Below are 13,552 nucleotides of genomic sequence, written 5' to 3'. Positions count from 1 at the left end.
TCAAATGCAACTTTGACATGGGTAAAATCCCTATTATACTTGCAAACTTTCATAAACAAGTACTTCTAACTTGGAACCTCATGTACAAACACAATTTTTCCCCAAATAGGTGTCACGCCCTGGCCTTAGTTATCTTTGTTTTCTTTATTATTTTTGTTAGGCCAGGGTGTGACATGGGTGATTTATTGTGTTTGTCTTGTCTATAGGTTTATTAGAATAATGGGGTTGTGTTCAGTTTAGTTGTCTAGGTAAGTCTATGGTTGCCTAGAGTGGTTCTCAATCAGAGGCAGGTGTTTATCGTTGTCTCTGATTGGGAACCATATATAGGCAGCCATATTCTTTGTGTATTTTGTGGGTGATTGTTTCCTGTCTTTGTGTTTTATGCACCAGTTAGGACTGTTTCTTTCGGTTTTCGCGTTTATTGTTTTGTAGTTTGTTCATGTTAAGTGTATCTTATTGAAGAACCATGAACTTCAACCACACTGCGTTTTGGTCCGCCTCACCTTCGCAGGAAGAAAACCGTGACAGTATCACCCACCACAGCAGGACCAATCGGCAGCAGCAGCAACAGCAGCAAGAGAAGCAGAATCTGGACTATATGACTTGGGAAGAGATAGACAGGTGGGCGGTCGACCCAGGGAGAGTGCCGGAGCCCGCCTGGGATTCACTGGAACAGTGCGAAGAGGGTTATAGGAGAATGGATTTGGAGAAACGAGCACGGCGGCACGGTAGGAAGCCCGAGAGTCAGCCCCTAAAATGTATTGGGCGGGGGCACACAGGAAGTATGGCGAAGCCGGGTAGGAGACCTGCGCCAACTTCCTGTGCTTACCGGAGAGCGAGAGAGACCGGGCAGGCACTGTGTTATTCTGTGGAGCGCACGGTGTCCCCAGTGCGGGTGCATAGCCCGGTGCTGTACATACCAGATCCTCGTATCGGCCAGGCTAGAGTGGGCATCGAGCCAAGTGCCATGAAGCCGGCTCTACGCATCTGGTCTCCAGTGCGTCTCCTTGGGCCGGCGTACATGGCACCAGCCTTACGCATGGTGTCCCTGGTTTGCCTGCACAGCCCAGTGCGGGCTATTCCACCTCGCCGTACTGGCAGGGCGACCGGGAGCATTCAACCAGGTAAGGTTGGGCAGGCTCGGTGCTCAAGATCTCCAGTGCGCCTGCACAGTCCGGTCTATCCAGTGCCACCTCCACGCACCAGCCCCCTGATGGCAGCCACCCGCACCAGGCTTCCTGTGCGTGTCCAGAGCCCAGTACTCCCTAGTCCTCCTCCCCGCACTCGTCCTGAGGTGCGTGTCCTCGGCCCAGTACCACCAGCGCTGGCACCACGCACCAGGACTACAGTGCGCCTCGTCTGTCCAGAGCCGCCAGAGTCTCCCGTCTGTCCAGAGCCGCCAGAGTCTCCCGTCTGTCCAGAGCCGCCAGAGTCTCCCGTCTGTCATGGGCCGCCAGAGTCTCCAGTCAGCATGGAGCCGCCAGAGTCGCCAGTCAACCAGGATCTTCCAGAGCCGCCAGTCAACCAGGATCCGCCAGAGCAGCCAGTCAGCCAGGATTCATCAGAGCCGCCAGTCAGCCAGAGTCACTATTCTGCCATGATCTGCCAGAGCCGTCAACCTTCCTGAGCTACCTCTTAGTCCTGAGCTACCCCTCGGTCCTGAGCTTCCTCAGTAATGAGGCACCACTCAGGCAAGGTTCGCCACTCAAAGGATGCTAAAAAAGCGGACTAAGACTATGGTGGAGGGGGGGGTCCCCGTCCCGCGCCAGAGCCGCCACCGTGGACAGACGCCCACCCAAACCTTCCCCAATGGGATTAGGTGTGCGGCCGGGGGTCCGCACCTTTTTGGGGGGGTACTGTCACGCCCTGGCCTTAGTTATCTTTGTTTTCTTTATTATTTTGGTTCGGCCAGGGTGTGACATGGGTGATTTATTGTGTTCGTCTTGTCTAGGGGTTTATTAGAATAATGGGGTTGTGTTCAGTTTAGTTGTCTAGGTAAGTCTATGGTTGCCTAGAGTGGTTCTCAATCAGAGGCAGGTGTTTATCGTTGTCTCTGATTGGGAACCATATATAGGCAGCCATATTCTTTGTGTATTTTGTGGGTGATTGTTTCCTGTCTTTGTGTTTTATGCACCAGTTAGGACTGTTTCTTTCGGTTTTCGCGTTTATTGTTTTGTAGTTTGTTCATGTTAAGTGTATCTTATTAAAGAACCATGAACTTCAACCACGCTGCGTTTTGGTCTGCCTCACCTTCGCAGGAAGAAAGCCGTGACAATAGGTATACAATCTGGAATAATAAAGACATCAAATACAAAAACAATTCTTTGTTTTTCCAGAACTGGTTTGGCAACAACATTATTTGGGTTAAACAATTATTGAATTTATTTATTTATTTATTTTTTACCTTTATTTAACTAGGCAAGTCAGTTAAGAACAAATTCTTATTTTCAATGATGGCCTAGGAACAGTGGGTTAACTGCCTGTTCAGGGGCAGAACGACAGATTTGTACCTTGTCAGATCAGGGATTTGAACTTGCAACCTTCCGGTTACTAGTCCAATGCTCCAACCACTAGGCTATAATAATCATATATTCAATAATTATCCATCGTCATATAATATATATAATATATGATTAACCAGAATGTATTATTATTGAATAATTATTATTGAATAATAATAATTATTGAATATATGATTATCCAGAATTTATTAGAACACACAATGTTACATTCACTCCTGATCAGTATCAAATTGTTGTTAGAGCCATCCCTAAAGGTGCTATTATTCTTTTAGGAGAATATAACAAGATTTTGTAGCCTCAATACAATTAGGAGGAATTGACATTTTAAACTGTAAATGTAATAACATGTATATTAGGAAACTATGTCAATTTGTTACTATTCACTCTGCTAAAATGTACTGGAATGCAGCTCTAGGACAAGTGACCTGGAACAAGGTTTTGTTATTATCTGGTAAATATTGTATATCTAATAAGGTGGAAGAAGTATCATACAAACTCATTCATAGAATCTAACCTGTAAAGACCTTTATTATACACAGATTTAAAATAGCTATTGATAACAAATGTGAGACTCTTGACCATTTATTTTGGGACTGTTCTTATGTCAGAATATTTTGGCGTGAGTTAGAAGATTTTATTTGAAAAGAAACAACTATTAATGTTAATTTGAAAGACTCAGATATTATGTTTTATTTTGATCCAAATGATTTGCACCCTGATTTACCTTTCATTGTTCATTTGTTTATCTTTCATGTAAGATTCTTTGTCCATAAATTAAGTGGGTGGAGAACAAACCCCTCTTCACATGATTTAAGATAGAATTTAAATATTATTTAAGTGATCAGTAAATATTTTTTTTAAAGCAATACGCACCATAAAAGTATTTAACAAATTGAAAAAGAATATTGATATGTAACACCCCTGTCTGTGAGGTTTATGTACTCTTGTTTGTATGTTTCTGTTTTTTTTGTATTTGTTGTGTTCATAATAAAATAAAAATATAAATAAAAAAAAGGGTTAGATTAGGGACCAGGGTTAGGATTAGAATAGGGTTTAGGGTTAGGTTAGGGTCATAATAGGGGTTAGGGGTCAGTCCTCAACTGTTCATAAAACACCTTAAAAATGTGTTTTGAACATCTTGGCCATGTTCTGTTATAATCTCCACCCGGCACAGCCAGAAGAGGACTGGCCACCCCATATAGCCTGGTTCCTCTCTAGGTTTCTTCCTAGATTTTGGCCTTTCTAGGGAGTTTTTCCTAGCCACCGTGCTTCTACACCTGTCATTGCTTGCTGTTTTGGGTTTTAGGCTGGGTTTCTGTACAGCATTTTGAGATATCAGCTGATGTACGAAGGGCTATATAAATAAATTAATTTGATTTGTTATGTTATGAGTTTCCAAGAAAATATATGATTGTGGTGGCTATGGCAAAGATGCACTTCGCTGTGCCCTGAATGCTATTGAAAATTGCCAGGGCATTAAGGTAGATACCCGTGATTTTAATGTATCAAGCACAAGGTGAGACCCAGATGCAAAGACAGGACACAGATGGTTGGAGTCTTACAATATTGATTCATCCAAAAAGGGGTAGGCAACACAATGGTCGTGTACAGGCGAAAGGTCAAAACCAGTTCAGAGTCCAATATGTACCGAAGGGCAGGCAGATTCAAGATCAGGGCAGGCAGCATGACCAGGCAGGTGGGAAGTATTCCGGAGTCAGGCAGGGGTCAAAACTGGGAAGACTAGCAAAAGTGAATAGAGAAGGGGTACGGGTTGACTTGACTAAACATACAAGACGAACTGGCACAGAGAGACAGGAAACACAGGGATAAATACACTGGGGAAAATAAGCGACACCTGGAGGGGGTGGAGACAATCACAGGGACAGGTGAAACAGATCAGGGCATGACATAATGTGCCACACAAAACCCTGAGGCGCCACCAAGACAAGCAGGTCCAAAACCCCAGGCCACAGCCATTTGGGTGGTTTACCAGTCTTCATTAGCTCTTTCAAATGTGACCTAGTGAGTCATATCCCAAAAATGTAAAGAGCCCTTTTTGGACTTACATCATGTGATGTGAAAATGTACCTTTGACCTAGCGGAGAGGAAGGCATTTGGCAGGCATAGACTGGTTTTATAGTTTTATGAAGCGGCACCTAGGGTAGCTGGGCAAAATGCCCCTTTGCTAAAAAAATATCTATTGTATTAAATAACTACAAGTCTGTTAAATGTAGCCATTTATTTCCTTTATAGTTTGTTACCCTAAGAATCACCATCATCCACCTTTGCTATTTTGTGTCAGCAATTAGACATTGATCTTATAGGGGGGGGGGGGCATCTTACCCCATGTTACCCTGTGATTGCTAGTTAGACTATTGCAAAACTGGACAAATGATCCACTTACTACTATTGTCACTATGAATGGTAGATAGAGGGCAGGGATAGACTGGTATTTGTGCTGAGTCAAAAATAGTCATGTTTATTTATTACAAATTATTTAAAAAATGACATTAAATGCACTATGCATTATGTGCTTTAAATGCTGTAACACAGAATAAAACAATAGAAGTCCATTGATGGTAGTGACTGCCCATTACTGCTTATCACTTACAGCTGAAGTCGCAAGTTTACATACACTTAGGTTGGAGTCATTAAAACTCGTTTTTCAACCACTCCACAAATTTCTTGATAGCAAAACTATAGTTTTGGCAAGTCGGTTAGGACATCTACTTGGTGCATGACTCCCTGATTGAGAATCATACTTAGGTAGCCTGGTTTCACTTTTGAGTTGTGGGTGTTTGTCTTCCGTGTCAGTGCTTGTTGCCACACGGGACTGTTTTGTTTATTCATGTTTATTGTTTTGTTCCAGTGTTCTGTTGTGATTTGATTAAACATTATGGACACTTACCACGCTGTGCATTGGTCCTCCGATCCTTCTCGCTACTCCTCCTCAGAAGAGGAGGACGAGATCTGTTACAGGTGATCCTAACTGACCTAAGGCAGGGAATTGTTACTAGGATTAAATGTCAGGAATTGTGAAAAACGGAGTATAAATGTACTTGGCTAAGGTGTATGTAAACTTTCGACTTCAACTCTATTAATTAACATGACTTTAAATATTTGTTTTATTTCATTACAAGTCATCTCATCTCTGTAGAGCTGCTGCCTATGTTGTCTGACAAAATCACAATTTGAGTAGTGATTTCAAAGTAAATAAGGCATACTTTTATGACTGCTGAACACCAACTATCAGTCACGTAGTTCATGCATTTTCAGGCTCGCGAAGCAACTGCTTTTTATCACTCGAAATTGTGTCTAATCTATTGATTTTACCACAGGTGTTCTCCAGTCAACTTGTAGAAGCATCTCAAGAATGGTCAATGGAAAAAGGTTGCACCTGATCTCAATTTCGAGTCTCTTAGCAAAGGGTCTGAATACTTATGTAAATGACGTATTTCAGTTTTTAAATTTGTATACATTTGCAAACATTTCTAAAACACTGTTTTCACTTTGTCATTATGGGGTATTGTGTGTAGATTGATGAAGCCATTTTTTTATGTAATCAATTTTAGAATAAGGCTGTAACATAACAAAAAAGTCAAGGGGTCTGAATACTTTCCAAATGCACTGTACCACAGACAGAAGTGGTAACCCAGACACGTCAAGAACATATGTTGGTGAGAGGAAGTCTAGTCCCGGGTAGTGTGAGAAGATGGAACTAGGTGAAACTTGGCAGACATTCTAACCAGTTAGAGGGCAGGATAGACAGTCTGGTATACCACAGACAGAAGTGGTAACCCAGACACGTCACATGGGCTATAAAGCTGAAGAATCCGTTCATAACGTTATCTCATGACCAAATATGGTAGTGACAGGAAGTCCAGTCAAATATCTTTGGGTATACACTCCCAAAAGCAGCACAAAAAGTTTGACAAACCTGCTATTGTGCAAGAGAGGGGGGAGGGCCTCCAGAAATCAAAACATACACATTTACTGGAAACAGTGCTAATGACGCCATCGTTCACCACCTACTCCTCTTATAAACCCTCCACCTCACCTCACAAAAGAAACGTCTCTTTGGGTCTCACTTTCTCGTTTGCACTAGAAGCTTTGATTATTTTTAACACAAGGCTAAATAAGTAGCTATATTCGTTTGCCATGGATCAACCACCACTGTACCAGCCAGAGTTTGTCCCAATGAAAGGAAATAAGTACATGCGTCTTGAAGACACTCACGGAGCGCCCAAGTTCCAACATACCGTCGTCTTGGGACAGCCACAGCCCGTTGTACCTCATCCCAGGGATCACATTATCTGGTCACTTTGCAGCCTCGTGTATGGCAACCCATTCTGTCTCGGAATGTTAGCGGTGTATTTCTCTATAAAGGTGAGTTGGAATTCTCCTTATATAGCTTTTTATAGCAATGTCTGGTGTTGGTGCTTGTATTGGCTGGATTTTGAAGTTGAGCAAGTTATTATATAGGCGACCAACTTTGAACTATGGAAGGAGGACAGCATAACAATTATCTACATTTGCGTTTCGTTTTCTTGTTATCACACTGTTATAAAAATGTGTAGCCTATACTTCATCAATAGGCTCCATAGATCTTTACTACAAAATAACTATTTTATGGAGTATTAAACCACTAAGAGGGTAATTCATTACTGAGATCATCTCACATGTGTGCATGTTGTTAACTAATATGCATAGCTACATAAACACAATCAGCAACACATGAAGGATTCTATAATATAAATGATTCTACATTTTGTCTTCCAGTCCAGGGACAGGAAGATGGTTGGAGACTTGGAGGGAGCAAGAAAACACGGGAAGACTGCATGCTGCTTTAATACTGTGACCCTGACTTTGGTAATCCTCGGGCTGCTCTTCTTCTTCATCACCTATGGTATCATCATCTACCAAGTTACACACTGAGGAGATCCAGTCTTTGCTTTTGTAAAAACAAGTGTTCATTTGAAGTCTTGGCAGGTGTTATACACCTGTAGGATTGTGTCCTGATACATTTCAGCTCATCTCTTAAACACACACACACACAGCACAGATGTTCCTTCAGCACTGTCTACCAGATGTTCCTTCAGCACTGTCTACCAGATCTTATTTGCTCTTCTTTAGTTTTGTGTTTTAAGGACACAAGATGATTCTTTTGAAGTTCCATTCAAATGTAATTGTTTTATTAATAAATTCAACCTTTTTGTAAATGCATTACATTTCAGTTTTTATAGCTGTGAATGGATGTTAACGACTCTGTGAGACTCATCCCATATAGACATACACTCACTCAACAAGAAAACAATTCCCATGGCTTTGTATCTACTTGGCAGAGACAGCGTAACAGAACTTGGCTCGGGTCAGCAATTAAACTGTTTACTGAATCTGAGAGGTCCATGAACAACATATCCTGACATGGCTTGTCTTTGTTGTCGCTCTCCAACAAAGTTTAAGCCACAATCTGTACTATTTATGGTTGCTAAGATTACTTGTCCTTGTGTGATATAAAGATGTAGGAATTAGAGTATGTTGAACAACTTTATCAACCCCAAGAATGAACAGTATTAGGTATTTTTGACCTATTACTCTGATTCAACATCTGTTAATAATTTGTAAAAGTGGAATTTCCAGCGGTGTAGAAAGTCCAGGCCTGGTTTCCGGAGACAGGCCACATCACCAGGAATCCCTGGCTGGCTGTATACTGTGGTACTCTTGAAAATCTATTTTCCCTCTGGAGAAATATGCTGTGCAGGTTTGATGGGTAAAAAAAACTATTCAATTCATGGCCATGTTAAAATACTTACATTTATCATTCAGCAGGGCTTGTAACAAGGATGCAAATTTATAGGGATTCACACAGGTTTCCTCTTGTCAGTATAGTTCTCGAAGGAAAGCAGATCAGTAGAGTGAATTGAACTAGATCAGATGATTGGGACAAAGCTAAAAATAAAGTGTGAGCTGGGGGCCATTTTCAGGCTCCTTGCAAAGCTCGATAGCCTGCAGAGTTCTGGGCCCTTTCGGGGCTAAAAGGAGGAGGAGACTATGGCTTAATGTTTTTATGCCAAGAGTGTGCCAAGCTGTCATCAAGGCAAAGGGTGGCTACTTTGAAGAATCTCAAATATATTTAGAGTTGTTTCAAAGGATCGGATCCTTTTTTAAAACTTTTTCTCTTAAGTAATATGATATACCCAAATCTAACTGCCTGTAGCTCAGGACCTGAAGCAAGGATATGCATATTCTTATACTTTTATTTTGTACCATTTGAAAGAAAATCATTTCTAGCTGCCATCCATATTTTTCCACTGTGCTGTGATGTTTCAAAAACCTTTATATTCTCAGAGTATTATTATATGATTGATCGATTGATTGACTTTTCCAATCACACAGCAGTGCTATTTGCAGAGTTAGATGCAAGTAAATGTTGCAATTTTTCAGCCTTTCCTGTGCCTGCGACCAAAAACAAGCTGCATATGGGCATTACCACAACAAGTGATCTAATGATTCTATCTCTTCACAGCACAATGTGCAGAGCTGGGATGGTTGTATCCCCCATCTATAACATTCTATTAGTTGCAATAATTTTGTATAATAATTTAAATAGAAAAACTCTACATTTTGAATCTGTCAACATTTTGTGTATCAGTTCATAAACCATGTGCCATGGAATCGGTACATCGAAAATCTCCTCCCAACTATTTTGCAACCTTTATGGTGTAGCTGTGATTTTTTTGGTCCTTAAATTAAACAGGTATACTTTATTATTTATTTTAAAAAATGTATTTAGCCAATTTTGCTCTTTAATGCTGGGCCGACAAACAAATTCCTTACCTTCTCCACGTTCCGCTTACCTCCTCCGTGTTTGCGGTAAATGCTGCAAACAGTTCGTTGTCATTTTGGATAGAGCAGACATTTCCACATTTCCCTACAAGCTATGGGTATTGATCATATTCCGGCCTCTAATAGAAAAGATGACCATCTTAAACAGTTAAAACATAGGGAAAGTTTTGGGATTTACAAACTACAGGCCACTAAATACCCTGGTTTAAATGAAGATATGGATTTCTCACCCTTCCTGTAGGGTCGTGATGGGTCCATTTGCTGTCATCTAGTGGACATTTTTCTCAATTGGCCTCAGCTATGGTTAGACTGTTGTTGTTCATGTTTTGCTGTGTTCTAGTGTACTATGGAATATATAGCTTTCTTATTCTTGACACTTCTCCCAGTCATATTTAGGTTAGAACTACCTTTTAGTGTTCTGATACTTCTAGTTTGGAGTTGTATTTTTATGATAACATAGCTACAGTATTTCACCTTTTAATGTGTATAGTATTGCTTACAAGGTGTGTCCAATCAATTGTGTAACCACTCCCTCTTCCAATTAGGGCTAATTGAAAAGCTGTTAAACAAAAGAGGACCTTGTATTCCTTTTTATTCCCTGGTGAAGCGCGTCGGTTTAAAAAAAACTTTGTTTCTATTGAACATGCCATACTAAAAGGCATTTTAATCAATTATATGAAGAGTGCCTTGGTCCTCCTTTCTTTTTGATGCACTGTATATGTAACTTGAAATCACCTGAGATCACAATTTTGTTATAATTTGGATGAATGATTAACAGAAATTTTGAGAAATCAGCTAAGCAAAGTGGGACATGGCTTTCGTGGTCTATAGAGGGTTTCGACAAGCACAGATAATTGTCATTTTAACAATACAGCATGATGTTTAAAGTAACTGAGGTGACCGACAGATGTCCCTGCCATTTAGAGCATTTGAAAAATAGTGACTGTCCCTCCACCTTTTTTTTTCTCCCTTGTCTCAAAGAATTAAAAAATCTATAGTTTGTTGAAGCTTCAATAAGACAAGTTTCAGTTAGAAACATACAGTTCTAGATTGTGCTCTGAAATAGGTTTTATTAGAGTGATCTAACATTAAATAGTCCCATCCTTATGTTGACAGGGATGCCCTGTCTTTAAGGAAGCTGCCTTGAAACAGTTAATGCAACAGGCACAATATTTCTCACATTTGATCCAGGCTGTTTTTGTTGTCTAGATAATACACGTGTGAAGCTAGCCACAATAAGGATTAACCACGATAGAGGAATTTGAAATTCACCTTAAAAAAACAAAAGGGGGGCGGGGGGTAGTGTTAATGGTGAATATACTGAAAAGACAGGGCAAACAAAACACACCTAAACTGTCACATGCACCGAATACAACAAGTGTAGACTTTACTGTGAAATGCTAACTTACAAGCCCTTAACTCGTCTTGAACTGCACTGTTGGTTAAGAAAATATTTACAGAATAAGCTAAAAGTAATAAATTATAAAAAGTAACACACTAACGAGGCTATATACAGGGGTTACCGGTACAGAGTCAGTGTGCAGGGGTACAGGTTAGTTGAGGTAATTTGTACATGTAGGCAGGGGTGAAGTGACTATGCATAGATAATAAATAGCGAATAACAGCAGTGTACAAAACAAATGGGGCGGTCAATGTAAATAGTCCGGAGGCCATTTGATTAATTGTTCAGCAATCTTATGGCTTGGGAGTAGAAGCTGTTAAGGGGCCTTTTGGTCCTAGACTTGGCGCTCCGGTACTGCTTGCCGTGTGGTAGCAGAGAAAACAGTCTATGACTAAGGTGACTGGAGTCTCTGACAAGTTTATGGGCTTTCCTCTGACACCGCCTATTATATAGGTCATGGATGGCAGGAAGCTTGGCCCCAGTGATGTACTGGGCCGTACGCACTACCCTCTGTAGCGCCTTACGGTCAGTTACCATACCAGGCAGTGATACAACTGGTCAGGATGCTCTCAATGGTGCAGCTGAAGACATTTGAGGATCTGGAGACCCATGCCAAATCTTTTCAGTCTCCTGAGGGGAGACTGTCTTGGTGTGTATGGACCATGATAGTTCGTTGGTGATGTAGACACCGCTCCACTACAGCACCATCGATTAATGGGGGACTGCTCAGCCCACATCTTCCTGTAGTCCACGATAAACTCCTTTGTCTTGCTCACATTGAGGCCGTCTCATCGTTGTCGGTGATCAGGCCACTGTTCTGTCGTCAGCAAACTCAATGATGGTGTTGGAGTCGTGTTTGGCCACGCAGTCATGGGTGAACAGGGAGGAGGGGACTATGTACACACTCCTGAGGGGCCCCAGTGTTGAGGATCAGCGTGGCAGATGTGTAAAGCATAGCTATGAATGAAGCATTTCTGAATATGAGTCCTGTATGTGACATGTATAGTATGAGGTCCTTATTTTTTAAGACTTTGAGAGTATGGAAACCCAAATCACTCTATAAGTCACAATGGCCCTGTAAACACTCAGGTTGTACAACACATTTGACAACGTTAGTTATAATTTTAAAAAAATTATGAGTTTGTCTGCACACCCTTTTTTTTTTTACACAATCATGTCAAATTTGTTGTAAGCTACATCAGTTGTACAACCTGAGAATGTACAGGGCAGATGTCTGCAAAACGTTACCTTGAATAAATAAGCAATAGTCTATTGTACACAGTCTAACTTTTGCTGTCCCCTTTTGGTTTGGAGTGGGACAACAGCATCACGTTCAATGAGTAGGGCAGGGGTAATTCAACTCTTACCCTTCAAGGTCCAGACCCTGCTGCTTTTCTGTTCTACTTGATAATTAATTGTACACACCTGGTGTCCCAGGTCTAAATCACTCCCTGATTAGAGGGGGACAATGGGGAAAAAAAGCAGTGGAACTGGCTTCGAGGTCCAGAGTTGAGTGAGGGGAATAGCCGATTTACTTCAAACCATGAAATCCAAATGTAACAATCAAATATTTGTGTAAACAAGCAACAAATAATGCAGTGGTGTGCTGCCTCATAACTATCAAGCTGAACAACCATTGTAAAAAAAAAAGTTAGCCTAGCAACTGGTTGCAACATGACACAATAAGTCATTTTTATTTTATTTTACTGAGAAGCTAGTGCCCTTTCATATCTTACACAAATGCATTACAAAAGCCCTGATTTATGTTTGACATCGTAAACGTATCCCACTGGGCACAGACGTCAATTCAATGTCTTTTACACGCTGTTTCAATGTCATTTCATATAAATGACGTGGAAACAATTCTGATTCAACCAGTGTGGTCCAGTGGGATAATATTCAAAACAGGTTAAGCTGGTTTACCCAAAGGAAACACAAGACCCCTTTTAATCAGTTGCAGATGAAGTTAAACTGCATTGGGGATTAATTCAGAATGCTTATGCTATATTGGAAGTGTGAATCAAGTTTAAAAACAACACCACAATGAGCTGTTTTCACAGACATTGTTCTATATTGATGCCAAACCACACCTATAACAGTGTTAACATTCTGAGAGAAGCCACATTGTGGTGTCCCTATCTGTCATTGATTGAATTGGAGTCTTGATGTCAAGCATATTGGCACAGTATTCCAATGCATCTCAGTCAAAAGGCAGTGTCCATTTTAAAAACCCTCCCTTAAGAAAAAAAAATGTTGTTAGAGTGCAGTAGAACTGCAGTATGCTGCAAATACTGCGTCCAAAATAACACTGTACACTGCAGTTAATTCAGCAATTATTTTGTCCAAAATACCAGTCGACTGCAGTTACTGCACTTTAACTGCAGTTTCAAAACTTCTATCTTTTTAAATTTTTTATAAGGACTGCTGCCGCTAGAGAAAAGGGAAGAAGCACCATTTTGTTGTGAAAAACAAAAAACAAAGGCACAGATCCATGCTACCATGCACACGACTAAGGCCTCTCTTGTTGGAGGGATGTTACACACAAACGTTATGTACAACGGGATACTTATGTACAGTGCATTCAAAAATAAGGCAGTAACATAAAATGTGGAAAAAGGGGTCTTCGTCATGAAAAAAAAGGGGTCTTAATACTTTCTAAATGCACTGTACATGTGCCTTTTCTCAATGTACCGTTTAATTAATAATTTCAAATTTAAGGATATTTATACGTATTTATTCATAAAAATCACTGTGACTATAATAGTTTGGAAGACAACAGCTG

General features: G+C 40.7%; 1 protein-coding gene across 1 annotated transcript; it reads left to right on the top strand.

Moving 5' to 3' along the window:
* The first annotated feature begins 6,577 nt into the window (after positions 1-6,577).
* Positions 6,578-7,480, top strand: LOC121841617 (dispanin subfamily A member 2b-like). Its single transcript, XM_042310891.1, has 2 exons — positions 6,578-6,908; positions 7,302-7,480. The coding sequence occupies exons 1-2, from the start codon at positions 6,681-6,683 to the stop codon at positions 7,455-7,457; spliced, it is 384 nt and encodes a 127-aa protein (XP_042166825.1). The 5' UTR covers positions 6,578-6,680; the 3' UTR covers positions 7,458-7,480.
* Positions 7,481-13,552: the final 6,072 nt, after the last annotated feature.

The sequence above is a fragment of the Oncorhynchus tshawytscha genome, linkage group LG32 (assembly GCF_018296145.1).
Source record: "Oncorhynchus tshawytscha isolate Ot180627B linkage group LG32, Otsh_v2.0, whole genome shotgun sequence".
In the NCBI taxonomy this organism is placed as follows: Eukaryota; Metazoa; Chordata; class Actinopteri; order Salmoniformes; family Salmonidae; genus Oncorhynchus; species Oncorhynchus tshawytscha.
The sequence above is the reverse complement of the archived record's forward strand: the minus strand, read 5'-3'. Positions and strand labels throughout refer to the sequence as shown.

What these genes read in the sequence shown, in the direction of transcription:
- LOC121841617 (XM_042310891.1), top strand. Translation starts at nt 6,681, where the DNA reads ATGGATCAACCACCACTGTACCAGCCAGAGTTTGTCCCAATGAAAGGA. An exon ending in CGGTGTATTTCTCTATAAAG is followed by an intron (nt 6,909 to 7,301) that starts GTGAGTTGGAAT and finishes TTTGTCTTCCAG; the next exon opens with TCCAGGGACAGGAAGATGGT.